Genomic DNA, 23,005 nt, shown 5'->3' with positions numbered 1-23,005 from the left:
AGAATTAAAGTTTACCCCTTCACCCCCCCTTCACATAAAAGCCCTCCAAACTAACTGACTAACATTTAAGCAATGATTTACAGATGTTTAAGCGTCTCCGGGGAGGAGGCAGCCGCTACAGTAGTACAGACCTGGGTTGACCATGGGTCGTTTCGGGTCAAGTTTGGCGCAAAACACGAGCTTTGGTGCGCAGATGACATCTGGAAAAAATGGCCGGTTTTCAGAGTTTTTCAGTTTCCGGAACACCGGATAAAAGGTTGTGCACCTGTACTGTAATCCTCCAACTTTTTCGCCACCTCCAACGGGATCCCACTACTGGCCACATCCTCTCATCTCCACCTCTTTCTGCTTTCCGCAGAGACCTTCACAACTCCCTGGTCAACTCATCCCTTCCCACCCAGGTACTTTCCCCTGCAACCGCAGGAGATGCAACACCTGTCACTTTACCTCCCCCCTCGACTGCATTCAAGGACCCCAAAAGTCTTTCCAGGTGAGGCAGAGGTTCACTTGCACTTCCTTCAACCTCATCTACTGTATCCACTGTTCCAGTGTCAACTCCTGTACATCAGCGTGACCAAGCGCAGGCTAGGTGATCGTTTGGCTGAACACGTCCGCTCAGTCCGTCTTAACCAAGCTGATCTCCCAGTTGCTCAGCACTTTAACTCCCCCTCCCAAATCTGCCCTTTCTGACCTGGGCCTCCTCCATTGTCAGAGTGAGGCCCAGCGCAAATTGGAGGAACAGCACCTAATATTTCCCTTGGGTAGCTTACACCCCAACGGTATGAACTTTGACTTCTCTAACCTCAAATAGGCCTTGCTTCCCTCTCTCTCCATCCCCTCCCCTTTCCAGTTCTCCCACCAGTCTAACTGTCTCCGACTACATTCTATCTCTGTCCCACCCACTCCCTTGACATCAGTCTGAAGAAGGGTCTCGACACGAAACGTCACCCATTCCTTCTCTACAAAGATGCTGCCTGTCCCGCTGAGTTTCTCCAGCATTTTGTGACTACCTTCGATATAAACCAGCATCTGCAGTTGTTTCCCACACTCTTTGCTGTGGCAATGCACTTGGAAGTTATCGTCCTCCTGTGTTACAAAATCTGATTCAATAAGAAAACAATAAATTATTAATTGTGCAAATAAACTTTGCAGATCCATCCAAAAATTTGGATCATTCAACAATTTGGAAAAGCTCAGTGAGTCAGCTGGCAAATTCAACGAACATTTTGGAAACTCTTTCAAAAGCATGTAATCTACTAAAAAAATTCATGCAGAAGGTCAAATGGAGATTTTTCTTAAATAAAGTTAAATTTTTTTGGTGGTGGTAATTAATCAAAGGTTCCACTGGTTGACAAATTGTTGGAATTGTTACTTCATGTACAAAGGGAGGAGCTGATTTTCCTGGGTACAAGGCTCACTTGCATTTACTCGTAATTCCGAATTTCCACCAAGTTACAGAGTGCCACAGAAGATCCTTCTTCCCTGTGGCTATCAAACTGTACAACTCCTCCACCTTCTGTCATGGAGTAGACTGATACGCCCTCACTTCTCCATCTTTGCATTTCGTACCACTGCTCAGCAACCCCCTAAATTCTAGTGTATTTATGACGACTCATTTTAACTATTTATGACGACTCATTTTAACTATTTAGTCTGAATCACAAGAACCACTGTTTTGTCACTTTATTCAATACATGTGGTCATTCATAGTTTAACGTGAACACTTAAAGTTAAAGGGCGGTATGGTGGTACAGCGGTAGAGTTGCTGCCTTACAGCGCTTGCAGCGCGGGAGACCCGTGTTCGATCCTGACTACGGGTGCTGTCAGTACGGAGTTTGTACGTTCTCTCCGTGACCTGCTGTATCTCTAAACTAAACTAAACTAAACTAAACTCAAATTGTATGAAGACACTTTTTGATAGTTTATTCCCGGTGTTTGTCTGTAAGTTCTGTGTACTTGACAATAACTTCCAGTGTCTTTTGCTGCTCTTCCTTCTGTTTACCAAACTTCATTTGAGAGGCAAATCATCAGATTTTGTTCCTCATAACATCAAATTATCCACATCTTACAGGAAACAAACATGGACTTTCTGTGACCTTCTGCATGGGCTATCAATCACTAGCATGTAGCTGCTTGAGAAAAGAAACAGACAATATCTAATCTCTCTAAAGCTCTTCAGCAGCAGGCCCAAGTTTCTGAAGACCTCACTCGTGCATCGAACCTGCCCCTTAGCCTGACAAGGATGTCATTCATTTACAATAGTTTGCGATTCACACATGTATCTGAGATTTAAATGGATTTGGACCAAACAAGGGCGACGATGGGAAAAAGCTGAGTAACGTTGTGCAAAAATGTTAGTGCTACCGTGTACCGTTTTGGCGTAGATACAATCACACACACGCACACGCACACATATGTAGAAACAAGACAAGACATAGTATATAGTATATAGATTAAAGATGCGCAATTCCTTTTTTAATTGGGTCGATTACAGAAGGAGTAACAGTTGCAATTGGAGGGGGAAGTTTGGCACTGGGAAGTTGTGATATTATTTTATTTGGTTTTCAGGTTTCAAGGCAGGATTACTTTTTCTCCATTGGAAGCCAAGTCCATATTTGGATACTGGGTTGTACATGTTGGAAAATGAAACCTGTAGATTGGCTATTGCATGCTAGCCAATCATAGTGCGTGTTAGTAGTAGCTCTGCCTAATACAGGCTTTCTAATATTAAGAACTCGCCTACATCAGGCAGTAGATGTAGCAGCTCGGAGCAGTAACGTACTCCGATCCTGCAGATCCTATGCTGTGAGTGCTTTAATAAAAATGTGTTGTATCTTAACGTGTGTTTGGGTCACCTTGTTACATGGTGTCAGAAATTGACTCGGACCCACTCCACTTAGTTTCTCGGGTTTTATTTTCATTAATTAATTTGTGCCTCTGTTATCTCTGTTATACGTGTCGCCGACCAAGCCCTCTGATCTTTGACTCAGACATTGCTGAGCGATGGCATCTCTTCGAGCGTGACTACACTCATTATGCCCGCATCGTTCATCATAATGACCCTCCTGCTCAATCTTGCGGAGCCCGAGGCAATGAATCGAGCTGACAACTTCGCTTTTGCTCCTGCTGTTTAGGACGACAACGGCCAGGTCCTAGCTCCTGCCAAAACTATGGATGACCCTATTGTTCTGCTAAGAAAATTCAGAGAACTGGGTGATCTGCCTTCCAACCACATACTTGAAAGGACAAAGTTCTATGCTCGTTTACGGCCGGTCGATGAGCCTATTGAATGAGCCTACTGAAACACATGGCTGCGTGCTGTCGCTTTGGTGAGTTACGGGATGAACTTGTTCAGGACAAACTGGTAGGGGACATGATTGATAGCAAGCTGATAGCTGAGCTGCTTCGCAACACTGACCAGGCTATCCACTCATGCCGTATTTCAGAGATTACCTCTGCCCATGCTGATCCTGTCTCCTTCAGTCCTCGCCAGCAACATAGCGTTAATCTTACAGACTTCTCCTCTCGCAAAACCTCTAACATGCATGCTAATCGCTGTCAGAATTGTAATTATTTTCATGCGAAGGGTCATCAGTTCTGTGTTACTTATGGAAAAGCCTGCAATTTCTGCAAGAGATTAAACCACTTTGCTCAATGTTGTCGTTCCCGTGGGACTAAGTGCTTCAAGGACAGGCTTACACCTGCTTCAACAGGAGTTCACTGATACTGACTCTCAAGTGCGTGAGTTGTCGTCCCCCGCGCTGTGCTCAGACAGTGCTGATAACAACTCTGCTATTCACTCCCTCCTCCCTTCGTCTAACGAGCTACTTGACCCTGAAGTAACTGTGTTCGTGAATAACAGGCCTCTTCTCACCATGGTAGATACAGTCGCAAAGGTAAACGTCATGTCACTATCATTAAGGGAGTTCAATAAAATTCGCAATGCAGAATAAATAGATAAGGCCTCGCAACGCTTCGGGCTTACGGGGGAGAGATCCTGCACCCACTTGGAAAAGCTGATTTGAAATGTGCTGTAGACGAACAAACCCACACCTTGCAGTTTTACATTGTTAAAGCAATTCAGAGACTTTGCTCGGTATCAATGCCTTCCACGATCTAGGCCTGGTCTACTTTGGACGTGCTGTCCACAAACTGTCCTCACTGATGAGCCCACTCAGCAACTGCTCTCTCAGTACAAAGACCTGACTAATGACGAACTTGGCAAGTTGCCTGTCAAATATCGCATCACTGTTGATCCCAAAGTCACACCTGTGGTCCGAGCGCCACATTGAGTTCCACATGCCATGCATGACAGAATACACGATGAACTCAAACGCATGGTCTCAATGGGCGTTATCGCTGAAGTAACGGATCCGTCTGACTGGGTTTCCGCTATGGTGGTCGCAAGTAAGAAAAACAAAGAGGAGATCTGCATCTGCATCAATCCCAGAGATCTTAACACTGCCATCAAGTGCCCTGAATGAGGACCACAGAAGATGTCACTGCACAGATTGGCAACACAGCAGTGTTTTTAGTCCTGGATGCCAAAAGCTCCTTTTGGCTGATTCCACTAGACCCACACTCATCAAACCTCACTACGTTCGGCACACTCTTTGGCTGCTTTAAATTTCTAAGGATGCCTTTCGGCATCAACTCCGCCAGTGAGGTTTTCCAGCGCACTATGGAACAGTTCTTTGCAGAGTACCCGTGCTCCATTATTGTTGATGATATTCTCATCTACGGTTGTGACCTGGCTGAACATGACGCCAATCTGAAGAGAGTACTCGACCGTGCCAAGGACATTAATTTCAAACTGAATCCACTTAAGTGCAGGGTCCGAGTTCCAGAAGTCTCTTACGTTGGACATGTTTTTCAGATTCAGATTCAGATTCAATTTTAATTGTCATTGTCAGTGTACATTACAGAGACAACGAAATGCATTGACCTGCAGTGGTCTCAGACCAGATCCGCTGAAATCTGCAGCTATCAACGAACTGCCAGTTCCCACTGATGTCGTGGGTTTACAACGATTCCTCGGCATGGTTAACTACCTGGGTTATTTATTCCCAACCTCAGTGACTCATCAGCACCCCTGCGCGAACTGACACACAAGGATGCGGCATGGTCCTGGTACCCGCAGCACCAAAGGGCATTCGACACCCTAAAGCTACAACTGGCTAGTGTGCCAACACTTTCCTATTTTGACCGTTTACGATCACCTGTGCGGGCTACAAAACTTGTATCCAAATTTGGGCTTAGCTTGGAACTGAGGAAAAGTAGTCCTGTCCAGAATGCTGTAAACCTTCACCAAAGAACACGTCTCAGTCCAGTTGACTACCAGCAGCACTTCAAGTCTAAATTGACCAAATTGCAACATGGTCAAAAGTATAGGGACATTTTCTTCTTTGGCTTCCTTTAATCAATTCAACTTGTTGAACTTGGGTTCCATCAGAGGTTGTAATCTATTTCCAGATAAGTGAAAATTTGTTGAAAAAATTATTTGTATTTTGAGAATTTGGAAGGATCAAAGATGATAGATTGAACATTGTGAATTTTTTTTTGTCATTGAAATATGTTTAAGAATTTTGAACGTAGTCTCAGGACTAAGGCCACTTCAGGGTGAATTGAGAAGAGGCAAATGATGAATCTTTGGAAATCACATCACAAAGACAGCTCTTTTAAGTAGGGCATTAATAGGGCATTAGCACTCGGAAGAGTATGCAGTCCCCATATTAGCTTCATCAGATGTCACATCTGCCCCCTCAGAATGGCACGTGGCACAGTGGTAGAGTTGCTGCCTTAAAGCACCAGAGACTGAAGCCAGGTTTGATCCTGACGATAGGTGCCTGGCTGTACAGAGTTTGTCTGTTCTCCCTGTGACCTGCATCGTTTTTCGTTGGGATCTCTGGTTTTCGCCCACACTCCAAGGACACACAGGTTTTTCATCTAATTGGCTTGGTATAATTGCAAATTGTTCCCAGTGTGTGTAGAATAGTGTTAGTGTGTGGGGACCGCTGGTCGGCATGGACTTGGTGGGCCGAAGCCAAATGGCCTATATCTGCGCTGTATCGCTTAAAAAAATAACCACATAGATCTGGAATGGAAAGAAGCCATCCTGGATACCAAATGAATATCTTAAAAAGAGATACAAAGTGCTGGATTAATTCAGAGGGTCAGGCTGTATCCCTGAAGAATGTGGACTGGTGAATTTTCGGATCGGGGGAAAGGGACGGTCCCAGCCTGAAATGTCACCAATTCACCTTCTCCAGGGGTACTGCCTGGCCCACTGAGTTGCTCCAGCACTTTGTATCCTTTTGGTAAACCACCATCTGCAGTTCCATGTTACTCTGAAAAATAGATATTTTGCAACTCAGCTTTTCTTGGTTGCACCTTTTATGAAATGGTTATTTGAGGTCTATTTAAGCTGAGAATACTGCATTTGAAATGACAAAGTAATTCTGGGTTCCAAATATCCAAATATCTATTTGCGATAACAATATGCAAGGTTATAGCAAAGTTTGTTATTATGTAAATACATAGGACTGTTCATTAACACGATAGTTTACTTGAGGCTTTTTGGGAGCAAGATTCAAATAGGAATGTGTCTTTGATTTCCTGGTATTTAGATATTGATGCAATTGCAAAATGTTGGATTTAGAAATATGATTTCTGAGAATTCAATTTGTTTGGGAGTCATTAATCAATGAAAACCCGTTCTGTTTATTCATAGAATTTCAGCAGAATAGTCTGCTCAATTACTTGCTGTTAACTTCCAACATTCTGTGCCACAAATGTGATTTAAATACATGCAGGTGCAGAATTATTATTTTTATAGCGCTTTGTAAGAATTAATATATTTTTTCAATTGTTTGGTTTGATTCTTCAAACAATAATTGGTAGTTGAATGAGCCAAGCTCAGTTAGCGGACAATGTCAAACTTTGAAGAAGTACATGGGTAGTCTTGAGTGTCGGAACAAGCTGACACTACATAAGATTTTTGATGTTTTCTAAGAAGTAAGTTGTAGATGGAAAAATCTTGATGCCTATTTTAAAATTCTTTAGCCTTTGGTATGTAAGTAAATTGTATTTTTACGACTTCCAGTTCTTCATTAGTGTTGCCACACAATATATCCCAATTGTTTAAATAGGGAGGTGTACATCCTATTTGATACTTGGACTATACAGAAACCATTGGCTCCAACTGAAGAACTAGAATTTGAAAAACGTCCTCCAGGGTTGCAGAACGATATTTTTCATCTACATTGTTCATTCATATGAATTAAGAATTACGAATTGACAATAACAAACTCATTTCCTATATCAATGTAATTACTTCCAAGGAAGGAAATTATATGTTCTTGAATGTATTCATGGAGTGATTGTATTTTGTCAAGAGGTGCTTGGGACTGGTCTGGTTCTAGAAGCCAGTTAACTTCTTCAACCTACAGTCAAGGAAGCTGGAAACACCACTTCATACTTCATTGTGATGTAGCAAAATGGCAGCTTTACATAGAAACATAGAAACATAGAAATTAGGTGCAGGAGTAGGCCATTCGGCCCTTCGAGTCTGCACCGCCATTCAATATGATCATGGCTGATCATCCAACTCAGTATCCCGTACCTGCCTTCTCTCCATACCCCCTGATGCCCTTAGCCACAAGGGCCACATCTAACTCCCTCTTAAATATAGCCAATGAACTGGCCTCAACTACCCTCTGTGGCAGAGAGTTCCAGAGATTCACCACTCTCTGTGTGAAAAAAGTTCTTCTCATCTCGGTTTTTAAAGGATTTCCCCCTTACCCTTAAGCTGTGAGCCCTTGTCCTGGACTTCCCTAACATCGGGAACAATCTTCCTGCATCTTTAGATCTGCCTACTTAAGTAAGTAAGTATAAGTACACTTTATCGTCATTCAGACTTTTTAGTCTGAACGAAATTTTGTGCCTTGCAGTCATAACATAGAATAAAATAACAAAACACACAATAAACACAGATTTAACATCCACCACAGTGAGTCTACCAGGTCCTCCTCATTGTGATGGAAGGCAAAAGTCTGCGTTGAGGCGATCCAGGCTTCCGATGTTGTGACCCTGCCGGGTAAGTCCCACGGCTGAATCCGAGCTCCGCGAACGGGCCGGTTCAAACTCCGCGGCATCGGGCGGTCGTAGCTGCCGAAGCCGCTACCCTCCATTCCAGCGGACTAAGCTGTTGTTGCGGGAGCTCTGGAAACCAGGTCACCAACCTGTGACCTGCGAGCTCACGACGATGTCGTTCACTGGGCCCGCGGCCGAGCCTCCGAGCTTCGGATCGCCGCTGCCGCAACGCCACCACAGCCCTGAAGTCGGCCAGCCTCGCGTTGGTAAGTCCTGGCTGGCTCTGCCTCCGGAGCCTTGAGGTCGGTCCCAGTTGGAGGCCGCCAGCTCCGCCATTAGGCCTCAGCGCAGACAGAGACGGAGACGGGGGGATACGACAAGAAAAGGTTTCATCCCCCTGAAGGAAGAGACTAAAACAAGTTTCTCCCACCCCCCCCCACACGTATACAACTAAAATAAACTGAAATAAACTGTAGCAACGGGACAAAAGAAAACAAAAAAAGAAAAAACAAACGGACTGCAGATGAGCCGCAGCTGCAGGGCAGCGCCGCCACTTCCGAAGTTTGCTTACACAGTGTGGTTTCTTCTGTTTTAAAACAATATTCTTGATTGCCCTCTCTTAAAATATAGTTATCTCATACTTCTCCCTTATTTTCATGATTTTAAATCTTCGCATATTTTCTGCTCAGTGAAAGTGGACTAATTTGAGATGAGTACTGACTTGATGTTAAAAAAAAGTCACAAAACGCCGGAGAAACTGGGCACGACAGCATCCCTGGAGAAAAGGAATGGGTGACATTTCGGGTCGAGATCCTTTTTGTGTCTACCTTCAGTTGAAAGGTTCAAAGGTTATTTATTAGTCACATACACCAATAGGTGTAGCGAAATGCTTATTGCCAATGCAGCACATAAAAAAAGAATACAGACATAACAATAATAAAGACATTTAAACATAAAAAACATCCCCCCCACAATGGTTCATGTAGATGGTTTATGCATGCAACCTATAATGTAGCTACCTCAATACCACTAACCACGCCTTAGTCATCTCAGTATAACTGTGATATCTTCCCCTTGCTCCTCCCTGTGGTTCCAGTATGCCTGAAGACTAGATGCAGTCAGTACTGGGACGTGCTTCATATGTGCCTTTATTAAATACTCAGTAAAGTTACAGTGTGTCAGACTCAACTTCTTTACATGGTGTCAGAAAGTTAAACGCACGCCTCCTGTTTATCGGGTTTTATTTGCTCCTAGTTTTATTAGTGTTTAATTCCCTCTTTGCCATGGCATTCTCGTGCCGCAAGCCCTCTCCCCTTGTCTTTGACGCTGACATTGCGGAGCAATGGGCTACTTTCATGATGGACTACAACCACTTCATCAACATCGTGCACCGAAATAACCCTGATGCGGTCAAAGCCTCACTCCTGCTGAACCTTGCCGGTCCCGATGCTATGAAGCGAGCTCAGAATTTCACCTACAATCCAGCGGTCCTGGATGACAACGACCAGGTTGTCGAGCCGGCGGAGTCTGCCAACGACCTGGTATGTCTCTTACGCAAGTTTGTGGAGATTTGTGACTTGCCCTCCAACTGTATATTGGAGCGGGCTAGATTCTTTACCAGGAAAGCAGCCTGATGAACCTGTTGAATGTTTTATCGCTGACCTCGCGACCTTGCCACTCAGCGGTGCCATTTCGAGAACATGTGTGATCAGCTCACTAGAGATATTTTAGTCACCGGCATGCTAGATCAGAAACTGCGAGCGGAGCTGCTGCGAAGACCGGATCTCACCTTGACTGAGGCTATGCATGCATGCAGACTAGCTGAGGTGGTTGCCCCGCTACATGGGCAGAGGGGATCTGACAATCGGGCTATTAATCTGACTGGTGTTGCTATGCCCCGTCGCAAGCAAGACAACGTTCGTCCTGCACCGCGGCTGACTTATGCTGCTCGGGTCCCGCTTGTCAAGAAGTGCCTCAACTGCAATTATGTCCACTCTATGCAGTCGCAGTGTCCAGCATTTGGCAAAGCTTGTAATTTCTGTAAGAAGATGAACCATTTCTCAGCTGCCTGTCGCTCCCGTGGGAACGTTCCTCCAGCTCTCAGACAAGTTTTAATCAACCTACAACAAGTTGGTAACGAATTCAGTTCCCAGTCTTCTGTCGACACTGCCCTCGACTCTGAGCCCAGTATTTCCATAGGAGATGCCAGTGTTTATTCTCTCCTTCATAATCAATCTCGCCTCCCCGATCCTTCTGTACTAGTCACTGTCAACAACAAATCCTTCACTGCTAAGCTAGACACAGGGGCGAAGGTGAATGTTATGTCAACATCCCTGTTCAGGAAGATTAGAAATAATGAGCTGTTAACTGCTGATCGCTCCATATTGCGTGCTTATGGGGGAGAGGAGCTGAAACCTGTGGAGAGGGCCACCTTCCACTGTGTGCTGAAGAAATCTTCGCGAGACCTGTCGTTCTTCATTCTTGACTGCGACTGTGTGACTCTGTTGAGCAATCAGGCGTGTCAGGATCGCGGGCTGGTGTCTTTTGACCGTACTGTCCACGAAGTGCGGGTGATGCTGAATCCACTTTCTGAATACCCTGACCTCTTCGATGATAAGCTGGGGAAGCTGCCCCTTGTATACAAGATCGCAACTGACCCGTTGGTTGTACCAGTGGTCCGTGCTCCGCACAGGGTGTCGTTTGCCATGAAGGGCAAGGTCGAAGCCATGCTGAAGAACATGGTTGCCATGGGGGTGCTTGCAGCTGTCAGCGAACCCACCGACTGGGTCTCCACCATGGTCACCACCATGAAGAAGGGTAAGAACGAAATACGGGTGTGCATCAACTCCAAAGACTTAAATCTAGCAATAAGACGTCCTCATTATCCCATGAGGCCTGTAGAAGATGTTGCTGCCCAGGTCGGTCAGGCCACGGTGTTCTCTGTCCTTGATGCCAGGAGCTCATTCTGGCAAATACCTCTAGACAAACACTCCTCAGACTTAACCACTTTTGGCACCCCCTTCGGAAGATTCAAATTTTTGCGGATGCCGTTCGGCATCAACTCTGCTAGCGAAGTGTTTCAAAGCTCCATGGAGCAACTATTTGCTGACCTGTGTGTGCCATTATCGTGGATGGTTTACGGGAAAGATGCTGCTGAACACGACCACAACCTCCGACGAATTCTAGACCGCGCTCGCCAGATCAACTTAAAACTCAACCTGTCAAAGTGCAAGTTCCGTGCAGCTGAAGTACCCTATGTTGGCCACATCTTCAGAGCCCACGGGCTGAAACCTGATCCGCAGAAGACCAACGCTATCTCCGAGCTGCCTGCCCCGACCGACGTGACCAGCCTGCAGTGTTTCCTGGGCATGGTCAACTATTTGGGAAAGTTCATCCCCGACCTCAGCGAGTTGAGCGCACCCCTGAGGCAACTGACGAAAAAAGACACTGCCTGGTCTTGGTTTCCCCAACACCAGCAGGCTTTCGACCTTCTAAAAACAAAGCTGATCAGCACACCGACTCTCAAGTTTTTCGATCTGCAACGTCCAATTGTGGTAACGTGTGATGCTTCCCGCTTCGGACTCGGTGCTGCCTGCCTGCAACTCCATGATGATGGCTCGCTGCAGCCCATTTCTTATGCCTCGCGTACCATGACAGACACTGAGCAGCGATATGCACAAATCGAGAAGGAGCTTCTTGCGGTTGTATTCGCCTGCTCCAAGTTCAAGGACTTCCTTTTCGGTACCAGGTTCACCGTCGAGACGGATCATCAACCCTTAGTGACCATCCTCAATAAGCCCATCCACATTGCTCCAGCCAGACTCCAGCGCATGATGCTACAACTCCAGCGGTTCGACTTTCAGATCGTGTACAAGAGGGGCACCGAGATGCATGTGGCCGACGCGCTGTCCCGGACCCCCCGCTCCTCCTGTGACAGGCACCCCTACGAGCAGGAGGATCTGCAGGTACTCAATGTCAACTTTGTTCCCTCTAAGCAGCTGCAGTACCTGGTTGAGCACACCGCCAACGACCCCGACCTGCAACAGCTCGCAGCTGTCATCCAGTGGGGATGGCCCAGCAGACGCACCTCACTGCCTGCGGGTGCACACCCTTTCTTTCTGGACCGCGACGAGCTTGTGCTCCCGGATGGTATCATCATCAAGGGTCACAAGGTGGTCGTCCCTGCCTCCCTATACGACTTGTACTACAACGATGCCCACATGGGGCATCCCGGAGCCGATGCCACCGTCTCACATGCCCAAGAACAATACTATTGGCCCGGCATGGCCAAGTACATTAAAGCCCGAGTAGCCTACTGTCCTGATTGCAACACCCTGGCCCCACATCAGCAGCGCCAGCCACTTCTGCAGCAGCCTGCGCCGCTATGCCCTGGACCTCGCTGGCTGCTGACATATTCGAATGGCGAGGCAAGCACTACCTGGTGTTGGTTGATTCATACTCCAACTGGTTCGTGGTGGACCTTCTCCCTGCTATCACCTCTGAAATTGTTATCAGTAAGCTGCGCAGACACTTTGCTACCTTCAGGTCCCCGGTCCGCTTACAGACCGACAACGGCCGTCAGTTCACCAGCGCAGAATTCTGGGCTTTCGCTGTGAAGTGGAACTTCACTCACTATACCAGTAGCCCTGAATACCCGCAGAGCAATGGCTTGGCCGAGCGAGCTGTCCGCAGTGCCCAGAATTTGCTCGAGCAGTCTCGTCTCTCCAATGGTGACTTCTACCTGGGTCTACTCAACCTTCGCAACATCTACCATGCGATCCCCTGCCCAGCGTCTGATGTCCCGCGTGCTTCGCCCACCGATGCCGATTGCCCAACAATCCCTGGTGCCCAAGGCCCTCCAGCCCGCCTCCGTTCAGCAACGGATTGCTCACAAGCATGAGGTACAGCGCCACTCTCACGACAAGTCCTGCCGCCCGTTCTCACCACTACTGCCTGGCCAGGTCGTCCGCATGCAGACGGCCACCGGATTCTCCCGACTCGCAACCGTTGTTGGTGTGGATGACTCCCCGAGATCTTACCTGGTGGACTTTGATGGAACTGTCTACCGTCGGAGCCGCCAGCACCTGTTGGCCGTTAACGAGCCGCAGCCTCCTCCTGCGGATCCTTACGCTCCTCCGTTGCGCTTCAAGCCTGTCATTACTAATTACCCCACAGCTCCCTGCATGCCCCGGTCAGTTCGCTTGCCGCGTTCTCCTCCCTCTGCGCTTCCTGGTTTCGGGCAGATGATCCTCCCCTGCTCGTTCTCCTTCTCCTCCGTCTTCTCCTCCTGGATCACCCGTGCCGGCTTGGTCACCTCCCGCATTCCCGGTTGGGTCTCCGCCTGCTTCCTCCTTCCCGGCTGCTGCTGCTCCGCCTCCTCTTCTATCTGGTGGGGAGGGTGATGGTGCTATACGCATACACTCGGGTCGGGTTGTCAAACCTCCTGTCCGCTACGGTGATTTCGCTTAAATTTGCATGTGTTTCATAATCACACTGCCATTGTTATAACTTCAATTTTAGGTTTCTAAGGGAAAGGATGGAGATGGTTTATGCATGCAACCTAAAATGTAGCTACCTCAATACCACTAACCACGCCTTAGTCATCTCAGTATAACTGTGATATCTTCCCCTTGCTCCTCCCTTTGGTTCCAGTACGCCTGAAGACTAGATGCAGTCAGTACTGGGACGTGCTTCACATGTGCCTTTATTAAATACTCAGTAAAGTTACAGTGTGTCAGACTCAACTTCTTTACAGTTCCCATTATGAGGGAAGGCACAATGTCCAGTCCCCATCCCATGTCCACCCATAGTCGGGCATATTATGGCCTCCGCAGTCGCCTTTACGGAGGCCCGATGTTCCAGGCTTTTCTCGCCGGATGATGGTGCTCCGGCATTGGGAGAATCCTCACAGCGGCTTGGGACACCCGGACCGGCTGCTTCCTTACCGGAGACGGTGGCTGCTGAAGCCGACAGGCAGCGCTGGATGGAGCTCCACCACTGGCGATCTCGGTGAAATATCCCAGGCTCCCGATGTAAAATTCAGCGCCACCGCCCGCAGCTGGCCGCTCCACAGCTCCGCGATGCTTTTCTCGGCGGTTTCAGCATTCCAGAGCTCCAGCGCGGCGACCCGGGCAAGGCATCGCCCGCTCCGCGATAGCGCTCTAGCGCTGTGCCGCCTCCGAAGCCGACGTTCTGGCCGGTCCCGACAGGAAACGCCGCTCCAGGCCCCGCTGGTAGGCCGCGGGGATGGGTCGAAGATGCTGCCCGGAGAAAAGCCACTCCGGCCAGGTAGGGACCCTGAAAAGACAACAACTTCAACATTGTCAGAAAAATATTCTTATGCTCAGGCATTTCCTAAAACTCTTCTGGAATTGCTTATTATCTAAATATATCTTTTACCCAGTCCCAATATTCCATCTGTGAATGAAATTAAACATAAAATCCTTTAATTACTCTGAATATCACAATTTGCATACAAAATAAAATATTGTTATGCCATTTAGCAATTAAAATATGTTGTGCCGTGGGCAGTATTAACACTTGTTAAACATGCACAAAACTTACAATTAACCAAGACATGAACTGGATTCATGTTAAAAAAAACCTGGGTATTAAAAGACAATTTGTATTCTGCTGCATTGCACATTTTTCAAAGTAATTTGTATTTCTAATCTCACTGTTCAGCAAAATGACTTCACTGTTATTCTTCCATTTAACTGATAGTAGGCCCCCCTCAGTCATGACTGACCATGGGTGATGCATCCTGGTCAGATGCAAGCCTGGGCGATGGCATATGGAGGACAGGCTGTTGCCCATGCAGCACGCCCCCCTCCCCACGTCGCTGATCGATCCAAAGGAACAGCAGGGCCGTTACAGTTTGGCACCAGCGCCGTCCTAGGAGCTGCCAGAGCGAGGTTATAGACAATGATGAACTGCCTTAGGGGCTACGACTCCAGATTTTCTTGAAGTTTAATCCTGGAGCCTTTTCCATGACTGGATATGGCCACAAAGCAGTGGAGGTTTTAAATCAGAGTTTTCCCTCTGCTAGATGGACTGCCTTCCCAGGCTGACAAGCCCCATCGGCTCGAGACTCGTGGGGGCGGGAGCGTCTACCTTCCCGTGCAGGTCTATAGCACCTGCCCACTGCCCACTGATAACAGCTATTCAATATGTTTATAATATCATTAGTGCTATTGTACCATTAGATCTTGGCCATTTTGTTGTTGTTTTTTTATAAGATCCCTTGCTTATTTTTCATTACAGGGGCCCAAAACTATGATGTAATCAGACTTTCAACCTATCGGACAGCATGCAAACTACGATTTGTGCAAAAAAGATGCAATCGTAAGTATCAGCTCAAAGTATTTATTCTTTATTCCTCCTGTAGAATTGAATTCATGGGTAGAGGTGAGTCTCAAAGTCTAAGAAAACTTTAGATATTTTGGGTCTGCAGGACATGTAATTGTTATTTTCTGTTCATCTTTTACCCAAAATGAATTTATGGCAAACACACATGGTGTTAGTTCTGTTATATTAGGTAAATTTGTTGTACGTTCATTCACACTGCCAATATATAATTCCTCAATTAACAACATAAAAACACATACGGTTTGATAAATTTGATACATTAAATAATGTCATCTTTTGAAGTTCAGTATGTTATTTTTTTTTACAAAGCAAATCCAGCTAAATGTGAGGGAATGTCTTGGCCTTTGCTCCTTGGTGTGAAATGGTGGGGACTGTCTTAACAGATGGCATGTTGCTTTTACACCCTGTGATAAAATGGCATTGGAAGTGGAGTGGAGATGGAGTGGAACTATCTCCAAGTGTTTTATCTAGGTCAGTGCAGAGAGGATCACTGAAAATAAGTACTCTTTTAAGTCTGCTGAGCACTGCCAGCATGCTGCAAATCCACAGCAGGAGGGGCTTCTTCTGAGGAAATTGGTTGCCATGGTCCCTCCAGTCTAACAGTGGAAACCCTTCTTTCAAAAAAAAGTTCTTCATTGATTTAAGGGTTCTAGAATCCCCTGAATGAGGTGTAAAAAGTAATACAACAATATCCACTCAATATGACTTTTTAAAACAATTGTCTTTTTTTTGTTTGACATAAACAGCTTCAGAAATGGATTTAAAATTTAAGTTTAGAATTTTGTGTGAAACAGGAATCAGTTGTTTTTCCTGTGCTCTGTTTACAGCACCGTCGTATTTTTTTTAGATATTGATTGTTTTTTAACTAGTAGGTTGCTGAATATGAAATTGGTGCATATAAAGGGAAAGGAACACTACTCTCCTTTCAGTATTCTAACAGCTCACCACAGAGCTTGATTTACAAGTTCTTCAATGCTGACCTGTTCCAAATGTCAGCTCTATTTTGGCAATCTATTTGGCAATCTGAACAAATAAGGTTCCAAGCTTGTTAAAAAGTATAAAGTAGAAAGGTTATTTGGTAGTACAGTACCTAATGACTGAACATGTATTTAAAAACTCAGTTAGACCTGAATATATCTGCCTCATTTTCTCCTGACATGTTTATTTTGCAACAACTGGGTAATACCAGCAAGTTCAAGCCCTTGTATGATTCAGGTGAGGTACAACTATAGCAAGATATGTATGGATTTCAGTGTTGAAATTAATATGTATGGATTCTGACCATTGCTGTCCAATGTATTCTTTGAAAACTTTGAATGCTTATCCATTCCATGAATTCCTAAATATATAAATGATAGATTTACAGATTTTTGCTGTAACACTATTGATTGCTTGGTGTTTGTTTCAATCTCCAAAGCCATTTTTTGCTGCACTGAATGTGTGCCACTTTCCATGCACAGGAACGCAGTGTACCCAAACGCCTGTAAGACATTTTATCCTGTTGTTTTAACATCAGAAATGTTGCTTAAGGTAAATCAAATAGTGCAATTGTCACAGAGCATTGGAATCATTGCTAATCAGGATAGTGCAGTTGGCACAGTGAGGTAGAGGGGAGCTGTATTAATTCATGTTTCATCAAAATAGATTTGTAGTCTTAAAGAGATAAAGCATCGAAGTGCTCCCATTTGTGAACAGTCCATGCTAATCATCAAACATCCATCCGTTAGAGAGAGAGAGAGAGAGGTCATGATGAGCTGTTGTTTTGCAGACAAAAGAATGGTGAAATGCAGCATTTCTTGGGGTGAGTGTTGGCTTCATTGCTTTCTTCGGTGTACTTCAATGATACAGACAGGGATGGAAGCCAAAATTTCAGGATTTCACAAAGCTTTGTTGTCACCTGTGAAGAGGATTGTGAAAGATTGCAGCAGGATATATACAATAGACAATGGACAATAGGTGCAAGAGTAGGCCATTTGGCCCGTCGAGCCAGCACCGCCATTCAATGTGATCATGGCTGATCATCCTCAATCAGTACCCCGATCCTACCTTCTCCCCATATCCCCTGACCGCTATTTTTAAGAGCCCTATCTAGCTCTCTCTTGAAAGCATCCAGTGAATCTGCCTCCACCGCCCTCTGAGGCAGAGAATTCCACAGACTCACCACTCTCTGTGAGAAAAAATGTTTCCTCGTCTCCGTTCTAAATGGCTTACTCCTTATTCTTAAACTGTGGCCCCTGGTTCTGGACTCCCCCAACATCGGGATTTCCTGTGTGAATCTGAGAAGAGATGAGTTTTCATTTGTAAGTTTCCGCATGAATGAATGGTCTGGCAGAACAGATTGTTGGTGAGGGCAGATGTTGTTTAATGCAGTGAAAAGTGAGGTGATGCATTTGGGGAGGAAGAATGAGAAGAGGAATGAAGCCTCATACTTTCAATGGCTAACACTTCACAGTTAGTGGGATAACTTGGACAGAAATGGACAAAACTCAGCATACTGCAGTGACTCTAAGTTTAATCCGTCATTCAACATATTATCATTCATTTAATGCGGTATACACAGCATTTGGTGGAGTGATGGGGACATGGATGTCTTGGATATTCAAATTTAACTCTGCATCTGTTTCTCACCTGATATTCCTATGCCCTTTGTACTTAAACACCAATGGATGATGTTGATCTGACTTTATTTTGACAAGAAAATATGATTTAAAAAATAATTTATACTTCTTTATTTGCTGTGTATTTTTTAAATTCCCTTTAAGGCATTTTATTGCTTGAGCATAAGTTGCATTAAATTGAATCGTTTCAAAGACTGCATAATTTAAACCATGTTGTGCCTAATATAATGTCCATAAACAATAACTAGACCTTTAATTGGAATGCTGAGATGATACAAATTCCTCAGCACACGTTGTGAAGTTCTGCTAATGAATTGGCGGTAACAAATGCCTCACAAATGGGGCTGATTTCAGATGTAACTTTCCAATTATGTACTAAAAGAAATTCTTCAATGTGACACAGCACTTTAATTCCCCAATGTGTACAATAGCTCCAGTTAATTAAAAACATTGTCTGCTTGGCTCGAACACGAATTATAACCTGAAAGGTTTAAGAAAGTAAACTAACCTTAAAAACTGCAATACACAGCGCAATAAAAGGTCATAGAAGGAAGAATGACACTGTTGTAAAGAAATGACCTACTTTTCCACCACAGGATTTTCTCTTTGATGACTTGCAGAAATACAGATCACCTTTTGTTCACTGACTCTTAGTTATTCTGCAGCAATGGAGAAACAGCTCATCGTTTTTAGAGAATAGAAAAATGACCCAAACTGCAAAGACCCGGTTAATAAATTGTGCAAAGCTGTTCTTTTCAGTCAAGTGTTTCAGCAGACGTGTGTTGATATTGAGCAAACAAAGATGGGCGGTTTGCAGTTCATTACCTTCAAGAAGTTTAAAACACAATTGTAATTTATATTTTCACTCAAGGTTTTTAAAATGTTCTACTTTATTAATCTCATGCTGATCTGGCGGAGAGGGAAGAGAGAGAAAATGTGTAAATTGCTTCTGACACCATAATTCATCCCTACTGTGTTTAATTTAACAGTTTATTTAAACTAGTCATAGATGCAACTGATTTAACTTCTCAATTTTGAACATAAAAGTTTGCTTCTTGAAAATCTGAGTATAGAGCTAAAGATGTAACATAAGGAATAATATGAAAGAAGATGATGCTGTGACCTGTGTAGTTCAAAGAAGTAGCATGTTGGGCGTAGCAGTAGAGCACCAGAGACCCAGGTTCGATCCTGACCGTGTACTTGTTTGCACGGTGTGGGTACGTTCTCCCCGTGACTTATATGGATTTTTTCCAAGATCTTTGCTTTCCTCCCACACTCCAAAGACGTACAGGTTTGTAGGTTAATTGGCTTGGTATAATTGTAAATTGTCCCTAGTGAGTGTAGGATTGTGTTAGTGTCGACTCGGTGGCCTGAAGGGCCAGTTTCTGCGCTGTATCTCTAAACTAAACTAAAAAAAAGGATGATGCTGTTCCATTTGGTCATTATTTTTGCTGGAGGAATTTATAAATTTGCTTCTCAGGGCACAGATATAATTTCCGGAACCTGTGTTTCCTTGAATGATTTTATAAGCTGGTTGTTCGTGCACTGACTGGTCTTCAGAATTTCAGAGCATCAATGTTTCAATGAATGTTCTATTGATTCCTTGGGGTAACTGACAGAGTGGAGATAAGTTTCAGCATTGATTGTAGGCTGATGTTGGTGGATGATTGTCTGAATATCTGTAGTAGTTCGTTGTTGTACCCAAAAACTGATTTAAGTGATTCCAAGAATCCTGTTAAAAGTTTGGTGAAGATCCCACATGTATTTGTTTTCTATCAATGTTTGTAAGGAGTTTAGGAGAAAAGTAATACAACAAACTTGTATTCATGCGTTAGCATTTTGACCTTGGAGATTCTCAATGAAATCTTCAAGTGTTCCTGTTGTGAATGTAAGATCATGCAGTATTCAATTTGTATGCAGCAAGTCATCCCGAAACATTGCCAATTCCTTCTCTCCGTAGATGCTGCCTCACCCGCTGAGTTTCTCCAGCATTTTTTGTCTATCACAGATAGCAAATTGGATAATTTTTTTAAAACACTGTATTTTCAACTTGAGGGATGAATATTGGCAAGGACATTGTTGAAGAGACAGTCCTGTGTTTTTGAAGAGTACCATGTGATCAACCTGGGTCTCCATTTAAAATCTATTTTAAAAGGTGGAACATTTGATGAATCCCTTCGTGAACGTCTTCTGAAAGTATGACGTTGTTCTGGTTCCTAATAAACAAAATTTGAGGCAAGAATATGAAAAATAGATTCTGGCTGGTGCCAAGGCAAAAAATTATTCGACAATAGACAATAGGTGCAGGAGTTGGCCATTCAGCCCTTTGAGCCGGCTGGAGTTGAGGAGCACAGAATAAGGGAAAGTGACTGGGTGGGGTGAGGCTGGGGAAGGGGCAGAGGCAAAGTAAGGAAACAACAGGGAAAGGGTGAGAAAAGGATGAACAAAGATAGGAGGATGCAGAAATTGAGCTGAAAGAAGTGGAAAAATGGAGGATAACTGGGGTATGATAGAGGGAATGTTTCCAAAGCCAACGCTGCTTTTAGTCCAAATGCTGGAATCAAGCAGAAAATGAAGTGTTGGAAGAACTTGGCAGGTCAGGCAGCATCTGTGGATGGAATAGACAGATGATATTTTGGGGCCGGTCACTTCAGTCTGGTGGCAAAGTCTGGCAAATGATGTGGATACAGGTGAGGGAGTTGTTGGTAGACGGGTGGACAGAGTGAACAGTAGACAAAAGGGTGTCTATGTGACAAATGAGGAAAGAAGAGGAATGAAATGTAAAGCCAGAGAGAGGGATATGGGTGGAAGGGGACATGGAGGAGCGGAAAGAGAGAGGATAAAAGGAAATAAGGGACTAGGGGATGGAGATAAGCATACCGAGGAGGGGAAAGGAGCAGGGTGACTTTGCTGGTGGGAGATACTGGGAGAAAAATGTGTGCACTGGGGTGAGAGGTTTTTTATAGAAATAGAAGGAAGTACAGATGTTGATTTACCAAAAAAAGACAGTGTTGGGTTACTTGGCAGGTCAAGCAGCATCTCTGAAGAACATGGATGAACAACATTTTGGGTGAGGAGTTGTGGAGTTATTACTTCAAATTGTTGAATTCAATGTTCATGCTGTTGGGTTGTCGGATACCCAAGAAGAATATGAGATGCTGCTCTTCCAGTTGTCGTATGGTCTCTAGAATTTGAGGAAGCTTAGGACAGAAATGTCAGGATGCAAGTGGGATGGGTTGCCTAGACTATGCTTGGTAGACTAGGTGACTGATTTGCCAAACTATTATGCTCTGTCTGCCAAGGCCAGCTGGAGCTCCTGGTTGCTAAGCATTTTAACTTCTTATATTCCATTCCCAGTACTCTGTTTAATGCTTTTAGTCTTTCAAATTCAGATTAGTTTCTTGTCATATACACCTTCTCATGAATCTCGCAGAGTAAACTGTTTGTATACATTTCAATGTCATCCGACTTTTACAATCTTCCCTCACTTCAAGGTGGATCATTTGAGAAATGTCCACTCTGACAGTGAAACAGGTTAATGCGTGTGGCATCCTGAGATGTAGAAAAGGTTAATAGGGAAGAATGTAAAGAAGCAAAATAGGTTTGTGACTGTTCATGGAGAGAGCCAGGAAGTCAATACTGAGCTGCATTTATATCACAGTGTGATATTACAGGTTGATATTGCAAAATTACACATCTTTGGATTAATTAGCAGAAATGCTCTTCTTCCTGTAAAAATGATGCATCTAGTGTTTGTTTTATCTGGTTAATTACGTATTTACCCATTTTGCCTAACATGGGGTTAGAATATGCTTAGGTCTTAATGATTTAGAACCTTTGGGGAAATGCCCAAAGATGCAACTAATTGAGATACCATTAATGTCACTGCCAAATGAAAGATTGGGTAGGGAATAAATAAGTGATGTTATGAAATGTTTTGTCAAGATAATATACAGGTAGTTCTGCTATAACGCATGTTTCCATCACGCTAATTGGATATCATGCGATTGATGAATTAGGGCACACTATTTGTAATATGTACGCTAAATTGGTTATAACGCGATGGTGACCACACATTTCACTGTACCACTGGTACATGTGACAAATAAATGTATCTTGTATAATGCGATTTTTATTGGGAACGAGAAAACCATTTAAAAGTTACTTTGGAAACTGACAAGCAAAATAAAAGCCATCTTGGGAAATAAGTCTGGATATAAATGGTTCCATGGAACTTCCTCACTGTAATGAGGCACCATTGGTTCTCACAAACGCAGTCTGTCTGTTTCACTGCAGATGGATATAGATACATAGACAATAGGTTCAGGAGTAAGCCATTCAGCCGTTCGAGCCAGCACTGCCATTCAATGTGATCACGGCTGATCATCTCCAATCAGTACCCCATACCCCTTGATTCCGCTAGCCCTAAGAGCTCTATCTAACTCTCTTTTGAATGTATCCAGTGAATCGGCCTCCACTGCCTTCTGAAGCAGTGAATTCCACAAATTCACAACTTTCACACAACTGTGTGAAAATGTTTTTCCTCATCTCAGTTCTAAATGGCCTACCTCTATTTCTTAAACTGTGGCCCCTGGTTCTAGACTCCCTCAACATCAGGGACATGTTTCCTGCATCTAGCGTGTCCAATCCCTTAATAGTTTTATATGTTTCCATAAGATCCCCTCTCATCTTAAATTCCAGTGAATACAAGCCCAGTCGCTCCATTCTTTCATCATATGACAGTCCCGCCATCCGGGAATTAACCTTGTGAACTTACTCTGCACTCCCTCAATAGCAAGAATGACCTTCCTCAAATTAGGAGACCAAAACTGCACACAATATTCCAAGCGTGGTCTCACCAGGGCCCTGTACAACTGCAGAAGGACCTTTTTGCTCCAATACTCAACTCCTCTCTTTATGAAGACCAA

At 44.5% G+C, this 23,005-nt stretch overlaps 1 protein-coding gene across 23 annotated transcripts in view; it reads left to right on the top strand.

Moving 5' to 3' along the window:
* The window catches only part of dtnba (dystrobrevin, beta a), a 446,182-nt gene that overhangs the window by 168,718 nt on the left and 254,459 nt on the right, over nucleotides 1-23,005 (top strand). For all 23 annotated transcript variants that reach the window (XM_055635471.1, XM_055635453.1, XM_055635463.1 and 20 more), the window contains one exon: nucleotides 15,355-15,435. In XM_055635471.1, the coding sequence (XP_055491446.1) occupies nucleotides 15,355-15,435 (81 nt within the window). The remainder of the gene's footprint in view (nucleotides 1-15,354; nucleotides 15,436-23,005) is intronic.

This window comes from Leucoraja erinacea, chromosome 5 (genome assembly GCF_028641065.1).
Source record: "Leucoraja erinacea ecotype New England chromosome 5, Leri_hhj_1, whole genome shotgun sequence".
Taxonomy (NCBI): domain Eukaryota; kingdom Metazoa; phylum Chordata; class Chondrichthyes; order Rajiformes; family Rajidae; genus Leucoraja; species Leucoraja erinaceus.
The sequence above is the reverse complement of the archived record's forward strand: the minus strand, read 5'-3'. Positions and strand labels throughout refer to the sequence as shown.